The following is a 19,942-nucleotide window of genomic DNA, read 5'->3' on the forward strand; positions in this document are numbered from 1 at the left end:
AGGTAAACATAACAGAGTGGTGGTCTGGGGCTCCTGAGAGCACTGGAGTGGAAGGGTTTTGTTGGGAAGCAGTGAGTTGTTTGTGGTTAGGTTGGACAAGTACTGGCATAGCTTTTCTGGGGTCTTGAAGGTAAGGTTTATTTTACCCCTCTAGACCCAGGAGAGCCAGTGTGAATTTTTAAGTTAGGAAAAAGCATGATGAAAGTAGTATCTTTGGAAGATGGACCAGGCAGGGCTTAGAGGACAGACTGAAGTGGGGAGTAGTAATAGGCAGTGGAATGGAAATAGGCTAAGCATGCAATTAATTGCAAGGACCTGGTCTAGAGTAATTGAAAAGAAGTTTAAAAATTATATGGAAAATGTATAACAGAATGCATAATTTTCTGGAATTCAGTAGAGTCTTAAAGATAGTATTGTACACTTCTGAGCTGAACCTTTCCTTAGACAGAATATGCCATTAATATAGAGTAGCTGGTAACAAACTACAAACTTTGAGATAGTTTCAACAAGGAAGTGAAAAGGAAGCAGAAACTGCTGAGCAAAATTTTAGCGGGATGGAGTGGAGGGGTGTTTGGGGGTTTGACAAGGACGTGGTCACTGATCCTGCGAGAAGATTGCTCAACCAAGATGTCATGGCCCAAGAGGGCTTTTGTAGCCAAAGGACTAAAGAAAGCACCAGACACATTCTGAGACATGAGCTTTTGTTATAGGGCTTACCTACAGGGTGGGGAAGTTGAGCCACATTGCCCTGAAATCAGGAGCTTCTCTGAATGGCGGCCAGTTCAGAGCACAACGTGGAGATAGTCCACCCTTTGGGGGGCCAAATACGCTGGTTACAAGGGCTCGACATCCAATTGGTATGAGAGCATGAGGTAGGTAGCAGGGTCTTGCAACATAGGGAGGGGTTGATCATAATCAACAGGGAGGAGGGGAGGATCATAGAGATAACTATCTCAGGGAGTCTCAGGGAGGAGGTAGTTTTGGGTGTAGATTACAGTTAGCACCTGATATTTCAAGGAGAAAAGGTCAAACCTTAACTATCCTAGGTCAGGCAAACTGCTGTGTGCAGTCTTCAAGACACTTGGGGGCCTGGGGCTCCGACACAAGAGCTCACGCTCTCCCCCCTGAGGAAAGAGGATCCTCCACCTGCCCTTACCTAGAGGGTGTTCCGGCCTTGAGCAGAGTGGAGGATGCTAGGTCTAGGTTGTGGGCAAATCCAGAAGCTGTAAGGAGGAGGAGAAATGGTTATCCTAGTGTTGTCTTTGTACCACATCTTGCCCGAGGTCCTGAATTTCCAGGATGCAAGAGCCACTGTCTGTCATCAGAGATGCAGCTCTCTGATTCAAGGGTCTGGGAATATTCAGAACACCGTGATCAGTAATCTCATACAGATAGTAAGGGGCAAAAAGGATGATGTTAACTCTTACTGCTTCTCTAAAATTTAACTTCAAAACCATATTTTAGTCCTCTGGAAGGGATGCCCAGCTTGGCAAGTCCTTATATATAGCCAGATGTTTAGGGTGAGGGAGTGAAACAGGAAATTGGGTGACATTTACCTTCCTTCCCTCCCTTCCCCTCTTCCATTCAACAAGAAGTCCTAGCAAATATACTTTTTTAAAAATTTTAGATTTTCATTAAATGTATTTTATTCTCTTGCCCTTAGTTTTTATATGCTTAGCTTATGATGTCACATTTGGTGCTATTCTTTGGGAGAGAGGAATTATTTAACATAAATCCCTACACATTGCACTAATTATTTTAAGTACACTATCTTCATACTAATTTTTCATTTTAGTTCTCCCCTGCCCCAACTCCCTTCCACTAATCCCTTCTTGCTCCCTCTTCTCCCCTCTCCCCTCCAAAACACACACATGCACACACACACTCACCTTCTCGTATTACTCTTGTGCGTTTTTGGTTAGAAACTATTTAGATCATTCTTCAAAAATTCCACCTGAAAATATTCCCGCCACCCATATCTGCAAATTCTTAGGCTGTAATTTAATCATGTTTCCCCAAAGGGTTTTGCAGTGAATTAACATGAATTACATATTGCTGTGCCGACTGTACTTAAATCATTTGCCAGATGGTTGTAAAGAAAGTGATTTACTCTTTACTCACAGACATAGATGTTAATGGGGAGAAACAGGCACATGCTTAGAATTACTTTTATGAGATTTTCTTTGACTGAAGAATGTTATGACAAAGGCAAAGGTATTTACAAATCAAGACCCATAAGAACATGGATTCCCAAAGAGCTCGTAAAGGTAGAATTTTCTCTCAGCCACCTTTTAATAACTTCTTTAAAGAGCAGTGCACTCTCTGCTTAACATTAAAAATCTCAACTTCACTGTACGCTTGTATTTATGTGGCACCTTCTCCCAGAGAACCAAAGAACCTCCAATATACTCACAGCCCGAAGAACTGAACTTAACTGTGTAGATTACATCGTGCAACATAAAAGGTCTGAAAGGAGTTTTTCTTTGAAGTGCTTGGGTGGAGAAGATTATTGTCCACACCTTTTCCAAATAAAAAAGATGCTAATAATGGTGATGATGACGGTGCCTCCTGGTGTGTTGTAGTTTGACATGCTTTGCTTAAAAGAGGCCTGCAGATGGTCTTGTTCTGGGGCCCGGTGGGCATTTTGTGGGGCAGATGCTACAGCTTTCATTCAAGCATATCCGATGTGTACCAGACCCTGCAGGACGTCCATATGTGGGATTCCTTTTGAAGTTCCAAGGGAGGAAGAGTTGTAAATTAAGTCCAGTGAGTGCTTTATTTTCTTTTCCGTTTATTATTTTAAACAAGTAAATAAGGACAAACCCTCTCCACCCTCAGGCAGTCGTGGTATCCCCTCAGCTGCTTTCCCTCCCACCCTGCCTTATCGTGTGCTTCCCAGTGGAGCCAGATCCAGTTCCCTTTGTTAATTGGGAGAAGCGAGGCGAGGCTGTTAGAACGTGAGAGATGGTGCAGGAGAGATGGTTGGTGGCTTTGAGATTGCTCTGAGCTTTGTGAAACATGGGCTTCACTTTAAATATTTAAGTAAGGTTTCATGATTATAAAGAAGACTCACTGAGTTTAGGAAATTGGAAACCGTGGCGAAGGAACAATACAAACAAAGCCTTGAGGAAGAAATAATATTTTGGTGGGAAAGAGCAATTTGGGGAATAAACCATTGGGGAGTGGAGTGTTTGTGAGTCATGAAGAGGGTTTGGGGGACAGAAACCAGACCACGGAGATGGTGGGTGAAGGTGTTGTTCCAGTTTGCTAAAGCTGCTGGAAATGCAATATACCAGAAATGGATTGGCTTTTATAAAGTGGATTTATTAGGTTACAAATTTACAGTTTTAAGGCCATAAGAGTATCCAAATTAAGGCATCAACAACAGGGTACCTTCACTAAAGAATGGCTGATGGCGTCAGGAACACCTCTGTCAGCTGGGAAGGCACATGGCTGGCGTCTGCTGGTCCTTTGCTCCTGGGTTGTGTTGCTTTCAGCTTCTGATTCCAGTGGCTTTCTCTTTAAGCTCTGTGAGTTCTCACTTATCTTCTCCGGGGCAAACACTGGACTTTGTCTCTTAGCTTGGCAACTCCAAATGTTTGGTTTCAAAGGCTGTCTCCAAAATGTCTCCGGCATTTTCTGAGCGGTTCTCTTCAAAATGTCTCCACCTTTTATCTTCTCACAGAGGATACCATAAACTAATTAAGATCCACCTTGAGTGGACAGGGCCACACCTCCATGGAAATATTTGAATCAAAGGTCCCACTCTCCGTTTTGTGTTTTCGTCTGTATTAGTTAGGGTTTCCTAGGGAAACAGAATCAACAAGAGATATCTATAAATATAAGATTTATAGAAGTGTCTCACAAACTGTGTGTATGTGCAAGTCCAAATTCCATAGGGCAGGCAGCAGACTGGCAACTCCAATGAAGATGTTCAATAAACTCTTCAGGCAGCAAACTGGCAACTCTGATGAACGTGTTCAATGAAATCTTCAGGCAGTAAACTGGCAACTTAGACAAACTCCATAGGAAATGCTTCGCTGATCAGCTGAAGAAGAAGTGAAGGTCCTCTATCTGTCTTGCTTTAAAGTCTTCAACTGATTGGATTAAATCCAGCTGATTGCATTCTCTCGTTGTGGAAGACTTGCCCTTCGTTGATGTCATCTGTCACAGCTGCAGCCAATTGACTGATGATTTAATAAACCAGCCTTCTGGTTTATTAACCAGCCACAAATGTCTTTGCAGTAATGGTTAGGCTAGTGCTTGCTTGACCAGACACCTGGATACCAGCACCTGGCCAAGCTGACACATGAGCCTAACCGTCACATCTTCCAAGCCACATCTAGATTATTGGCCGGTTTACAGATGGGCCAACACTGAGTAGGTGTCAAACCATGGCCCAGTCTCGGTGAGGGGACACAGTCATGTCATCCTTTGAGCAAGGGCTGTTGGAAGGGTCTTAAGAGTGGACATATCTAGTATGCCCAATTGCATGGCGCCTTTATATTCTGTACTCTAGGCACAGTTTTGTCTGCCTGGGCACAATGTCTGTTTTTGGTTGGATAAGCCTGGGGCTTTCCCATGCCCTCAATTGATAGCCACCATTGGAGTGTCTAGACTTCTGCATTCCCTAGTACGAACCCTCAAGTATCTTGGAATCAGCCATACCCGTCCTAAGTTCAAAGTTCTCCCCATTAGAGCTAAATTCCCATCACACATTGGTTTTTTAAGACTGCCAGTAAAAAGAGCTAGTCTCAATCTGTGGTTTGGACTTAAAACCTGATCACTTTGTAGATAAAATGGGTCCTGGGTAGTGACCCTTCTCATCCCATTGTACTTTTGTCTCAAAGCAACAGAAGTGCTTGGCCAGCAGCCAAAATCTAAATAAGGTTTCTTCACACAAAGTGCTGATGATGCCCTTTGGGTCATTTTATACAGGTTCATTCCTAATAACCTGAGAACAGAAATACAGTTCAGTGTTGCCATTTAATTTATCCATACATCAGGCATTAAGCACTTATCCCTGTTAGAATCCATTATCCAATACATTTAAGACCTAAATCTGTGACAGGGAAATGATAAACATGTTGATGACTTATGCAAGGATAAATGTAAATGTTTCCCTTTGCAGAAAGGGAAAGAGTCCCACCTCATCTCCTGCCTTAGAGCATATTTTTATACAGAACTTATTGTAAATGCTTTCCCCCTTTGAGAAGGACCTGTGAGACCTTTCTGAAATGCAAACATCAAGAAAGATGGCACACTTCTCTCATTTCCATGGGAGTTTATTTTCAGGGGATCAGCTCAAAATTCCAAATATCCTATAGTTTATTCCTCTGCACAGAAGCAGTTATCAAAGACTTACCCCGCACCCCCCATTACCAGGTGAATTTAGCCTGATCGTGCAAATGGTGCCAAAGTCTAACATGTAAGGTCCTGTATCTGCTTGGCTATAAATTGGTTTGATTTCATTCTATTCTTGTGCTCTGGAAGATTGCCTGTGATTTAGCACATCCTGATTTCATGCTTACTCAATAAAAGTGTTTTGTCTTAAAAAAAAAAAAAAAAAAAGGTCCCACACACAATTGGGTGGGACACATCTCTATGAAAACGACGTAATCAAAAGATCCCACCTACAATAGGTCTGCCCCCAGAAGAGTAGATCAAAAGAACAGTCTTTTTTGGGGTACATAGTAGAGTCAAACCAGTACAGATATGGACTTCACAGAAGAGATGGTGGAAATGTTTGGGCAGGAGAATAACATTCTGTTTAGTCTAACTAGCATTTATTAAGTGCACAGTCTGGACCAGACAAGTGTGCACAGATGGGGATTGAGGGAAGGGGCTGTCCCTACCCTCAGGGTGCCCTTGCAGCCTAGCAGGGTGACAGGTGAGCAGATAATTTCAGTAGAATAGAATGAATTCAGAGGATGTGCCAGAGTGTTGTGGAAGTCTTGGAAGACTTCCTGGAGGAGGCAAGCTTGAATGGCTTCTTGAAAGAGGAGTGGGAGTTGATGAGGAGAGCATTGGAGGACATTCCAGGCCAAGGGGTGGCATGAGCAGAGGCAGGGTGTCCCTAGATGCCACATGTCCCCTGGCACTTTGGTTTTTAGGCAGGCGGTGTGTAGGCTCTTGAGGAGCTGGAGGGTGGGCAGGGCTGTCTGCTCTCCTCCCTGCACCACTGCAGGGGCCTCCCATTCTTCCCTTCTTCAGGTGCATCTTTCATGCGACCACCAGAGAGCTGTGCATCTAAGAAGCAGATCTGATCACTTGATTGCCTGGTATAGAAATTCTTTAGGGGCTTCCCACTGCCTACAAGGTCAAGTCCCTGATAGCCTTCTCCTCCCCTGACCTTTATCCAGCAGCCCCATACTTCCTGTAGCTCCCATTTCTTACTCTGGGTGTTTCCTCGGGCAGACAGCACCCTCGTCTCTCCCACCACCCCACGCGCAGTCATTCATGCCCGCGCTGCTGTCTGGGATGAAGGGCGTAGGGGTGACTTCCTCCCAGGAGCTGTCTCCGATGGCTTCCCTCCCACCAGCTGGGTCAGGGATCCCTTCCGTACTCCCATAGTCTGGGTGCTTTTCTTTATACCACTCTCATCGCATTCTTTCATAATTGCGGATGTAAAGGTTGTATATGAGGTTGCGCCTGCTATGAAATATGAGCTCCTGAAGGAAGCATAGCTTTCCACCTTTGTATCTTTGGTACTTACTCTAGCTACTGGGTGCATGGACACTGTTGCATCTCCCTCATATGACTAAGGATCCTCTCTTCATCCTTGCAGCAAATTGTGTCCTCGTCTGAGTCAGCCCCACCCCACAGCTCCCCTCCATGTTCTTGATTTCTTTTCTTCAGGTCATCCCCTTTATATTCCCCTAGCTAACATGTCCTCTCTTTTTCCTTGTCCCCATCCTCATAGTGCCCCTAGTTTGTTTATCAGAGCTTGTATCTACGGCCTTAAGAGCTGTCCTCTATGCCTGGGTAAGCTGAGGTCCCCAAACCACGTGTGTGTGTGTGTGTGTGTGTGTGTGTGTGTGTGTGTGTGTGTGTGTGTTGGCAGACTGTGCGGGGGGGTGGGGTGGGGCACAGCATTGAGGAGGAAAGCCAAGTTGTGCCCCTGGCCTCCCCTTTGGAAGCCTGATTCAGTGACTCTGTGTTTAAATCAGGGTTTAGGCTCTGAGGCATTGTCCTCATCACTGCGCTCTGAGGGCTTCAGATGCATTATGGACGAAATGGGCTTTTAGGGCTTGTCTGGAAACCAAGCCGATATGTATAAAATCCATCTCAGAAAGAATACCTTCCAAGGTCTAAACAACTGGATTTAAAAAAACAAAAACAAAAAAAAACATATTAATCCACAATCTATTTATAGAATGGGGACAGATTGTAATGGGAAATGTTAGCATGTACATCTTAGTGAAAAGCTCTGTTACCTGGAGTTTGGTCATAGCTATCTCCCAGAGCTTTGACTTGGATTCCACACCATGTAAGGCTTCCCTGAGCTTTGCAATACAAACACCAGAGGGGCTCTTGTAAAGTAGTAAGCCTCTCACAAAAGTATCTTCTCACCACTGGGAGCCCTTGGTTGCTGCATTTGCCTTTATCTGGGTCCTGCTGTCAAGTTTGAATCATTTATTTGATTTTCTTTTAATTTGTGGAAATAATTTCCCTAATTTTTGCTATTTTAAGCATTATATATATATATATATATATGTATGTATGTATTACACAAAGTTTCCAGTTTTAACCACTTTCAGGTATACAATCCAGTGGTTTTAAATACATTTGCAATGTTGTGTATCATTATCACCATCTGTGGTGGTTTGAAGCTGTATGTACCCTGGAAAACATGTTCTTAAATCTAATCCATTCTTGTGGGTGTGGACCCATTGTCTGTGGGTCTTTTTGATGAAGTTACTTCAGATAAGGTGTATCTACCTCAGTGAGGATGGGTCGCAATCCTATTACTGGCGTTGTTTTAAAGAGGATGAAATTCAAATAGAGTCTTTGGGAAGAAAGCATCGCCTTGATGCCTTAATTTGGTTATTTTCCCAGCCTCAAAACTGTGACCAAATAAATTCCCATTGTTTAACCTGACCTATTTCATGGCATTTGCTTTGAGCAGCCTAGGAAACTAAAATACCATCCATTACCAAAACTTTTTCATCCTCCCCAAACAGAAACTCTGGACCATTAAGTGTTAACTCCCCATTCCCTGCCCCAACTCCGGTACCCTGAAATCTACTTTCTATCTCTATAAATTTGTATATTCTAGTTATCTCATATAAGTGAGACCATACAATATTTGTCCCCTTGTTTCTGGCTTATTTCACTCAACGTGAGGTCTTCAGGGTTCACTCATATTGTAGCATGTATCAGAATTTCATCCTTTTTACAGCTAAATAATATTCCATTGTACATTATGTACCACATTTTGTTTATTCATTTATCTGTTGATGGACACATGAGTTGTTTCCACCTTTGGCTTTTGTGACACATGCTAGTGTGAAAGCTGGCATACGAGTATCTATTAAGAGTCCCTGTTGTTTCTTCTTTGAGATATATACATACTTGTTCTAGTTTGCTAATGCTGCCTCTTGGCAAAACACCAGAAATGGATTGGCTTTTATAAAGGGGGTTTATTTGGTTACAAAGTTACAGTCTTAAGGCCATAAAGTGTCCAAGCTAAGTCATCAACAATTGGGTGCCTTCACTGGAGGATGGCCAATGGTGTCCAGAAAACCTCTGTTAGCTGGGAAGGCACGTAGCTGGCGTCTGCTCCAGAGTTCTGGTTTCAAAATGGCTTTCTCCCAGGACATTCCTCTCTAGGCTGCAGTTCCTCAAAAATGTCACTCTTAGTTGCTCTTGGGGCATTTTTCCTCTCTTAGCTTCTCAGGAGCAAAAGTTTGCTTTCAACGGCCATCTTCAAACTGTCTTTCATCTGCAGCTCCTCTCTCAGCTCCTGTGTGTTTTTCAAAGTGTCCCTCTTGGCTGTGCCAAGCTTGCTCCTTCTGTCTGAGCTTATATAGTGCTCCAGCAAACTAATCAAGTCCCACGCTGAATGGGCGGGGCCACACTTCCATGGAAACCATCCAGTGAAAAATCCCACCCACAGCTGAGTGATCACATCTCCATGGAACCATCCAATCAAAAGTCTCCCACCCAATCAACACCAATACGTTTCCTGCCCACACAAGACTGCATCAAAGATAATGGCGTTTTGGGGGACATAATATATCCAAACTGACCCAATACCTAAAAGTGGAATTGCTGGGTCGTATGGTAATTCTATGTTTAATTTTTTGAAGAGTTGCCAATCTCCTGTGGCTCTCCATTTTACATTTCCACCAGTTTCTCCACATCCTTGTCAACAATTGTATTTTCCATAATGGCCATCCTAGTGGTGTCTAATAGTGGTTTTGATTTCTCTTTCTCTAATGACTAATGATGTTGAGCATCTTTTCATGTGCTTGTTGGTCATTTTTCTATCTTCCTGAAGAAATGTCTGTTCAAGTGCCTTGACGGTTTTTAAATTGGATTGTTTGTTCTTTTATTGTTAAGCTGTAGAATTTCTTTGTATGTTATGGATATTAAACCCTTATCAGACATTATTTGTGACTATTTTTGTCCATTCTGTAGATTGTCTTTTTACTTGCTTGATAATGTTTGTTGCACAAAGTTTTTTAATTTTGCTGAAGTCCAATTTATCTGTTTTTTCTTTTGTTGTTCATGTTTTTGATGCCCTATCGAAGAATCCGTTGCCTGTTACAAGGTCCTGAGTATTTTCCCCAATATATTTTTCCAAGAGTTTTATTGTTTTAGCTCTTATATTTAGGTCATTGATCCACTTTGAGTTCATTTTTTTATATGGTGTGAAGTAGGGATCCAATGTCATTCTTTTGCATGTGGAAATCTAGTTTTCTAGTAGCATTTGCTGAAGAAACTATTATTTCCTCATTGAGTGGATTGGCACCCTTTTTGAAAATCAGTTGGCCATAGATGTATGGGTTTATTTCTGCACTCTCGATTGTATTCCACTGGTTTATTTGCCTATCCTTACACCAGTACCACATTGTTTTGATTACATGACTTTTTAGTAAGTTTTGAAATCAGTATGTGTGAGTCCCCCAACTTTGTTCTTCCATTTCAAAATTGTTTTGACTCTTTGGGGCCTCTTGCAATTCCATGTGAATTTGAGGATTGACTTTACCATTTCTGCAAAAGAGGCTGCAGTAATTTTGGTAGGAATTGTGTTGAATCTGTAGGTTGCTTTGAGCAGTATTGACATCTTAACAATATTAAGTCTTTCATGAACATAGAATATCGTTCCATTTATTTAGGTCTTCTTTAATTTCTTTCAGCAATGTTTTATAGATTTCAGTGTACGAGCCCTTCACCTCCTTGGTTAAATTTATTCTTAGGTATTCTATTCTTTTAGATGATATTGTAAATGGAATTGTCTTCTTGATTTCCTTTCAGTATATAGAAGTACAATTGATTTTTGCATTGGTCATCTACTGTGCAACTTTGCTTAATTTATTTATTAGACCTAGTAGCTTTCTTGTGGATTCTTTGGGATATTCTAGATATAAGATGATGTTATCTGCAAATAAGAAAGATTTACTTCTTCCTTTCCAATTTTGATGCCTGTTATTTCTTTTTTTTTTTTTCTTTAATCTTCATTTTATTGAGATATATTCACATACCATGCAGTCATACAAAACAAATCATACATTTGATTGTTCACAGTACCATTACATAGTTGTACATTCATCACCTAAATCAATCCCTGACACCTTCATTAACACACACACAAAAATAACAAGAATAATAATTAAAGTGAAAAAGAGCAATTGAAGTAAAAAAAGAACAGTGGGTACCTTTGTCTGTTTGTTTTTTTGTTTGTTTCCCCTATTTTTCTACTCATCCATCCATAAACTAGACAAAGTGGAGTGTGGTCCTTATGGCTTTCCCAATCCCATTGTCTGTTATTTCTTTTTCTTGCTCAGTTGCTCTGGCTAGTACTTCCAGAACAATACTGAATACCAATGGTGAAAGCACTCATTTGTTTTTGATTGAGAAATATGATATATAGTTGGGTCCTGACTTTATTGGTATAGTAAAGTGGTTAAACAAACAAACAGCCATTAATCTGTTGATTTAGGGCTTGACTAAAATGTTTAGAGCAAACTGGGTCAAATCCAGGCATCTGTTCACCTAGTGGTGAATAGATCTAAAAGAAGGTTAGACCCATATTCATGAAGGTTCCTGGAGGGTAAATCTATTTAGTAGGTACTTATTATATATGCATATTTGAAAACTATGGAACTGCAGACACATCATACTTCTCCTCCTCTTCCTTTCATTTAATAAGTAGACAGTTAGTTAATTGTAGGTTTTTAGGAATTACAATTTTTGACAATGCAAAATAGATACTTCTGAAAAGGCACCTGTAATGATTGTAATGACTAAGTGCTTATTGTGTCTTACAGAGTCCTAATCATGATCATATATAATTTCACAAAAACTTCATGAGGTAAGGATGTATGTATCACCCATTTTATGGATGAGTGAATAGACCCTTAGAGAAGTTAAGTAAATTTTCTAAAGTCACACAGCTGATAAGTGGCAGAGCCGGGATTTGAATACAAATTTGACCTCCTACTCAATATGCTCTAATGCTCCTCAGTGAGACTTGTGTAAATCAGATCATGCTTTGCTTGCTAACTAAACCATGTGATGAACTGCTTTGCATAAATTTGTATAAATTGTATAAAATTAATCTTTAATTTATCTGTTTTCATAATTTGGATTTTTCAGCTCAATTTTGTAGCAAGTGTATTTATTATAAAATTGATTTTCTGCCTTAAAAGGGTAAATTTTTTGTGTGTCATTTATCTCAAAGGACTTTTAAAAAACCTGATTCTGGCTGGTTGCTGTAACTACTAGTCATTTTAGTTAATCTGTATCATTACCTTGCTTCTTCCATGAAGACAGGGTTTAGTGCTTGGAAAATATTGAATGATGTTCTTGTAATTTATTCCACCAAAAAGGAAAAACTAATCTTTTATGACAAACCTAGGAATGGACAAATGACTAAATGCTATGATTAAATGACTAAATGGTAGCAAATATTTTTCTAGGAGTGTTGGGTGTGGCAGGAATGTACTTGTCATCTTGTTTTATGTATCATTTATTCATTTATTATTTTTAGCATTAGGCTTCATCTCCTCCCCTCCTTCTCCCCCACCTCCACTTTTCCACAGGAGACCATAATCCCTCTGAGCTCATTGAAATGAATATAACTGTATTAGCAATGAAAAAGAAACTTTTTTGGTGCATTTGTGTCAGTGCTTAAAAATGGAAACTTCCCTCCTGAATTTTGTTGTTGATAATTTTTCCTCTTTTAGAGAAAGATAATAAAAACCTCCTTAGAATAAACTTTTTTTCCTCCATGTCATGTATATGCTTTGTACATAGCCTTTTTAAAAGAAATGAGAGCTCAATCTATGTAGAAATTGGGTTTTTATTTTCATGCCTGGAACTTTATCTTTTAAAAATAATGATGTGTCCAGGAACAATGACCAGTATTTAAGGAATCTTGTGTGGGGGTGAGGAGAGTCTTGGTTCAAGAAAATTGATTTGGGGCATTTCAGTTTTTGATGCAGAATGCAAAACACCAGAGATGGATAGGCTTTTATAAAATGGGGGTTTATTTCACTACACAATTACAGTCTTAAGGCCACAAAGCGTCCAAGGTAACACATCAGCAATTGGGTACCCTCACCGGAGGATGGCCAGTGGCATCCGGAAAACCTCTGTTAGCTAGGAAGGCAGCTGGCATCTGCTCCAAAGCTCCGGCCTCAAAACAGCTTTATCCCACGACGTTCCTCTCTAGCAAGCTTGCTCCTCTTCAAAACATCACTCCCAGCTGCACTTTTTTCTCTCTCTTTGAGTCAGCTCATCTATATAGCTCCACCGATCAAGGCCCACCCTGAATGGGCAGGGTCACGCCTCCATGAGAACATCTCATCAGAATCATTGCCCACAGCTGGGTGGGACACATTCCAAGCAAATCTACCCAGCACCAAAAATGTCTGCCCCACACAAGACCACAAAGATAATGGCATTTGGGGGACACAATACATTCAAACTGGCACAGATGGTGTTACAAAAAAATCTCTAGAAATACCCTGATGAATGTGCTGTCAGATAATATTACTATTACAGTGATTACTGTTGTTATTGTTATTGGAATTGACTAAGGTAGCATACATAATGGCTAATAACCCTTTTTTTATTTCTCCCTGTACATTTAAAAAAAAAAAAAACCTAATGAACCTCCTTTATCTCATCTTCGGAAGGATTGTTATAAAATATATTTTTCTTTTGGTTAATGTTACTTTAAATTTGGCCTGAACTTGACCTTCAAGACTGGTAGGAAATTGAAACGCTAAATGAATGTTAAAATATAAATAGGGCACCTAAATGAGAGTGTAGACGGTCTTATATCCCTCTGTGTGGAATACCTGGGCATTTGTGGGGAGAACTAAAGTTGAAACTTAGTTGGAAATGTAAATGAAAGTTGCTGAAGTAGTATCTGGGTAGTACACAGATTCCTGCCTTTGGTCAGAAGACCTGGGACCGAAGAGCTGCTTTATAGGTATCTGGTAGCATGTCTGTTCCCACATTTGTCCACATCTGTACTCACTTTGGGCCTTTGCTAATGTGGAAGGGCCAGATTCTCAAGTGACCTGGTCAGGCCACTTCTCTTCTGGGCCTCAGTCTCCTCAGCTGAGAAATGAAGGTGTGAGTATTAATTCCCATGCAAGTTCATTGCAAATGTTGGCAGACTTTCTAAATGTCATAAGGTCTCCTTTGAGGTCTTGGATCCAGTTCTTCTATCTCCTGCTTCCCTCCAAGAAACCCAGACATCTGACTTCTCATTCTCATCACTTTTACCTGTGTATTCTCCCCAGTCCTTCTATACAACTTTGGAAAGAAAAATCAAATGTTGCTTTTTTTCTTATCCAAACACAAATCCTCACTTAATGTCAGTGACTGATTCTGTCTACAAAATCATGGCCTTAAAAACAAGATAAATATTGTCTTTAAATATGGAGTAGATGTATAACTAATGTCTTCCTCTGCCACAGAGATCTAAGGGGGTGAAGGCTACCACCAGGATGAGGGTATTTTCTATGTGGTGCTGAAAATCATCTACCATACATACAGCCTGTTGAACATTGTTGAAATAAAGAAGTTATAAAGTCACTTCACATTTACATTTTCTACTAAATTAAACTTTAACCTCTAAAATGCACAATATTGATTGAGATTCTAGTTCTCTTGCAAAACTTTCTCACATACGACAGACTTCTCGATCCTTGTAAAGTCTTCTTTGGGCTACTGGGGTCTCCCAATCCCCTCTTCCCTCCAAAAACCATAAGCATCTGAATTTGTGCTCTTCCCACAAATTCGTCTGCATACTGCCTCAAGCTTTGGAGAGGTTTCAGTGCTGAAGATTATAAAGTGTTTCTGACAAAATTTTAAGATTGCCTCTATGTGTTGTTTAGGATGGAACTGTCTTTACCTTTCAATGATGCTTTGATGTGTAGTTATGTTGAGTGCATGATATGGTTTCTATAAAAATAACTTACTGATTGCAGAATTTAGTGTAACTATAAGAGATTGCCGTCTTCCTGGACCTGTGGTGTTCAGCATATATCGGGATATTTTTCTTGTCTTTTTAATCCATTGTGAGTAGCGTGGACAGCTTTACTTTCTGGTATCCAAAAACTTACTCATTTTCTTGTCTCATGCCTCCATCCCAAATAGAGATCCTGGAAAGAATCTCATCAACTGTTTCACACTGTAGTATAAACAACTGGTAAGCTTTAATCCATGACCTAATCTGGAAATATCTACATTTTATTAGAGGGCAAAAGCATGCATCTGTAATTGTGGATTTTCAGAAATCAGCTCTAGAGAGAGAGAGATTTGTGAGATGGAATGGGGAGAATAGTTTTTGTTATACCCTATAACTTATAGTAGATCTCAGTTATGGTTCCATTATATCCATGCGTTACTTCTGGAATCTAGAATTCTCTATTATAGCAAGAGAAAAAGCAACTTTCAGTTTAAATTTGAACTGTCGTGTTAGTCTAGAACAGTGGTCCTCAACAAAGACTGTGAACCAGAATCACCAGAAGCACTTACTTACTTTATTAATTTATTTATTCATTTTTTTTCATTAGAGACATGGTACGTTTATAGGAAAATCATGCATAAAAAACAGAGTTCCCATATACCACCCTATTATTAGTGTGGTACATTTGTTACAATTCATGAAAGAACATTTTTATAATTGTGCTATTAACTATAGCCCATGATTTACATTAGAGTTCAGTGTTTGTGTTGTATAGTCCTATTTTTTTTTAATTTTTGTACTAGTATACAGCCTAAAATTTCCCCTTTTAACCACATTCAAATATATAATTCCGTGCTGTTAACTACATTCCCAATGTTGTCATTACCACCATCTGTTACCAAAATGTTTCCATCAACCCAAATGCAATTTAAGCGCTGCACAGTTTAAGGGGCCTCATGACCAATGGATAGAATCATCTGGAGTAGGACCTGGGCATCTTCATTTTCAAAAGCCCACAGGTGACCTGACTCCCAGGGGTGTAAATCTCCCTGGCAACACAGGATTTGACTCCCAGGGATGAATCTGGACCTGGCATTGTGGGATTGAGAACATCTTCTTGACCAAAAGGGGGATGTGAAATGAAATGAAATAAAGCTTCAGTGGCTGAGAGATTCCAAATGGAGTCGAGCGGTCACTCTGGTGGGCATTCTTACGTACTATATGGATAACACTTTTTAGGTTTTAATGTATTGAAATAGCTAGAAATAAATACCTGAAACTATCAGACCCCAACCCAATGGCCTTGATTCTTGAAGATGATTGTATGACAATGTAGATTACAACGGGTGACAGTGTGATTGTGAAAACCCTGTGGATTGCACTCTGTTTATCCAGTGTATGGATGGATGAGTAGAAAAATGGGGACAAAACCTGAATGAACAATGGGGGGGGGTGATTTGGGTGTTCTTTTTTTATTTTTGTTTTTTATTCTGAGTCTGATTCTTTCTGGTGTAAGGAAAATGTTCAAAAATAGATTGGGGTGATGAATGCACAACTATAAGATGGTACTGTGAACAGTTGATTGTACACCATGGATGATTGTATTGTATGTGAATATATGTCAATAAAACTGAATTTAAAAAAAAAAGCCCACAGATCATTTTGATATTCATTCAAGGCTGACACCAGTAGGATATTACAGCACTAATAAGGGTGTCCAGACTCTTAAGTGAGGTTAAATTCAGTATGGAGATTCAGATTGCCTCAATTCACTCTGTGAGTTTGATGTTTTGCTGGCAAATAATGATGAACCAGCCAATTATTCATTTAGATCCTGATGCCCTCATATTTTTTTCAAGCAGAAAAGTTGTACAGTGCCCTTCCTAAAAAAGTAGAATACAGAGAATTTGGAGCAGGTCTGGAGAATCCCTAGGAATTTGAAATTCTTTCCTATGAGGAAAGACCTAAGGGGACATACTGCTAAATGTTGGAAATCCTTCAAAATAGAGTCTTTCTAGAATTGAGGTTTAATGTGGAGATTTTAGTGGGAAAGGTTGGGATCAGTTTGGGTCCTAAACAGCATGGTAGAATTGGGGATACGGCTGTTGAGAATGAAACAACAGAACTGTCATATTGAATCCTTTTTGTCACAAGCCTTTGCTACAGATCTGGTCTCGCCTTTTGAGATTATTCTCAAGACTGCTTGAAGTCCAGCTTTCAGGTTCAATACTCAGATCCTGTGTTGGCAAGTCATCGGAGCCTGTCCCCATGTATTAATTTATTTTTAAATTAGCATGTCATAGCATGTTTTGACGTCTTTGGAAGAAAGGAGAGTGGCACACGGAGTTTGACTCTATTTCTTTAGCAACTAGTGATGTCAGTTTTGAAGCATTACATAGGAATTGCTGTTGTGTAAACAGCTGTATGTGGTTTAATTTTATTCAGATGTACAGATGGTGGTTGTTTTTTTTAATATACTTAAAATAGGAGTAAAACTCTATTTGTCCTGAAGTCCGTTTGCTTTTTACTATTTTGAGTCATGTACCCAGAATGAAGAGATACGTGAAGTCACTTCCTTCATTTATCCAGCATCTGTTTGTGTGCAATTCAGCTATCCAGTTTAGGATCAAAGGCTGTGAATGTGAATGGAAGTGAAATGAAGTAAAATAACTGGCTTAATAATTTCACATCCTAGAGGGCCTGTGTTAAGTCAGGATGATTTAGGGTGTTGAAGTCCCCCAAAGGTCGAGACGTTTTTACGTGTCATTGCATTTAGGACCTCCAGCTTTTGTTTTATTTTTGGCCTGCATCCTGATGAGATGCACTGTATGACTGGATGTGTTTTGGCAAGAAAGCTTGAGATGGTGTGTGCAGGGAAGGCAAATTTAAGCCACACAACTCCAGTCAGAACTAAGTGTTCCTTGAAATTTGCGAACGGGATCTCGTTTTTCAGTTTGACTCATGAAAACTTTCTTTTTCTTTTTTTAATTTTATTTAAATCACCTCTGTTCTTGCTTCAACAGATCCAGCAATGGGAGCAGAATCTGGAGAAGTTTCACATGGATCTCTTCAGGATGCGCTGCTATCTGGCCAGCCTACAAGGCGGGGAGTTACCAAACCCCAAAAGTCTCCTGGCTGCAGCCAGCCGCCCTTCCAAGCTGGCCCTTGGCAGGCTGGGCGTCTTGTCGGTTTCTTCTTTTCATGCTCTGGTAAGTTCCTTGAGGCTGTTTCAGACATTCAGGGAGAACTGAGGAGGTTCATGGGACAATCATCTCTGCTGTGGCCAAACTCAGAAACTAGTGATGATTGCCCAGAGGCAAAGGGACTGGGGGATGGAGGGCAGAGACCTCCTGCTCTAGAGTCCTCAGTTTTTCTGTTGCTGTTTCTGGAATCCAACTACTAGTGGACACCTGTTAAATATTTGCATCTGCATCTGCCTTCATGTCTGGTCCACCTTGCACTCTCTGGAGGGTGGAATCCCTGAGGCGTGGCAACAGTGGTGTGAAGAATCAAAGGGCCAGTTAAAGGTTGTTTTATGTCAACCGCAGAAAGCCCGACTTGGGTTTTCTGCAGTTGTTCCTATTTTGGTTGCACTGGCCCATCCTGGGGGTTTGTGGATTATTTTGCCAACTTCGCTGCACACGATGGAGAGGACTCAAGGATGTAACTTGATTTGTGTTATCCAGATAAGAGATATCAAGATGGTGAGTATATTTCTGACATTCCAAACTAGTAGCAGCTTTTGGCATTGTTCAGAACACATTTATAGCAAAAGGCTTACTTGTGAGAGCAACTCTTAAATCTGTCACCCAAATAGCAAGCTTTAAGATTTTAAAAATTGTGTTTTAAATTAGATATGTTCTAGGGATGACTCTGCTCTCCGGAAAAGAACACTCTCACTTACCCAGCAGGGGAGAAATAAGAAGGGCATCTTTTCTTCATTAAAAGGGTTGGACACCCTGGCAAAGAGAGGGAAGGAAAAACGACCTTCTATAACCCAGGTGAGTTCCTCAGCGTGGGAAGGCAACAGACCTAGAATGACGTTCTTGAAACCCCTGTTGTTCAACCTGCTGTGAGTCATGTATGTTCATCCCCTGTTAGAAATGAGATAGAAGTTGGTTCAAGGGAATCCAATCTTAGTATGGACTTTTTTCCTAAATGAAAATATGCCAGTTGCTGCATTGCTTCTCAGCACTCCCAAAGAGGTCTTTACACCTTGCTCATGTCTACAGCACTCAGGAACCCAAAAATAAGGATCATCAGAGATGAATCCACACTTTTCAGTGCTCTAGTATTTACATTTATCTTTCCCCCAGGCCTTTTTCAGAGTATCAATTCTGTTGATAGCGGCAGACACTGCTTATTTAATCCTTACAACAACCTTGAGTATAGGCATTTTGTCTAAACTGAGACTTGGGGAGGTTGTCTCATTTATACCTGTGCCCTCAAACCCTGGAATTGCTGCTTCTCATTTCATTTGAAGAGTGGGGGCTATTTTAATATTTTATCAAATAAAAATAGGTGGGACACTTATTGCTAAAATGTGACCCAAGGACAGCAAATTGCTTTCACAACATTTTGAATATGCATATCTGAAGTATTTCATAATGCCTATAGAATAGTATTTGATAATGAATTTTAAATTGCTGATTGCTATATTTTAGGATTATTATTTTTTCAAAGACTGTTGGGAAGATGAATTGTCACATGATCTGATAAGTGAAATTAAGTGAAAAGGGAGAATGTTTGATAATATACATAAATAGGGAAATGTCCAAAGAAGTTATTGTTTTTTTTCTTTTTAACAAGTTTGCCATTATTCTGATGGGGCTTTCAATATCATCTGGAACAGACGACCACAATTTAAGGAAGCTTATTTTCCAATTTTTATGTAGATATTTACTTGCTTATTTTGTGAATTAGATGAATATGGTGACAGCATCAACTTCTTTGACATGTCAATGTCCTGAAACAGTTAAGGTGGTGGTGACAGGAGAGGGGGTTGTTGGTTGATTGAAAAACAACAAAAACACAGGAAACCCCTGTTATGTGGCCACATATAGTGGAAAGGATATCCCATTTCAAAATTGGGATTCCACATGTAATCTACTTGTAAAGAATAATCATTTGTCGATTTTAAATGAGGACTTCTTCATTGTAGATTGCAGTGTACTATAAAACACTGGCTAATGCTGAGTCCGTGTTTTTTGAATTGAACTTCTATAAGTTTAAATAATTCTCTTAAGGCCAATTCTGACTTTAATTAAAGTAGTTCTATATAATTAAATG

General features: G+C 40.1%; 1 protein-coding gene across 7 annotated transcripts in view; it reads left to right on the forward strand.

Moving 5' to 3' along the window:
• TIAM2 (TIAM Rac1 associated GEF 2) overlaps positions 1–19,942 on the forward strand; it is a 337,029-nt gene that overhangs the window by 216,179 nt on the left and 100,908 nt on the right. For 6 of the 7 annotated variants that reach the window (XM_037820045.1, XM_037820027.1, XM_037820054.1 and 3 more), the window contains 2 exons: positions 17,677–17,862; positions 18,508–18,654. In XM_037820045.1, coding sequence (XP_037675973.1) covers positions 17,677–17,862; positions 18,508–18,654 — 333 coding nt within the window. The remainder of the gene's footprint in view (positions 1–17,676; positions 17,863–18,507; positions 18,655–19,942) is intronic. The other variant, XM_037820078.1, reaches the window with a different exon arrangement.

Source organism: Choloepus didactylus, chromosome 2 (assembly GCF_015220235.1).
Source record: "Choloepus didactylus isolate mChoDid1 chromosome 2, mChoDid1.pri, whole genome shotgun sequence".
Lineage (NCBI taxonomy): Eukaryota > Metazoa > Chordata > Mammalia > Pilosa > Megalonychidae > Choloepus > Choloepus didactylus.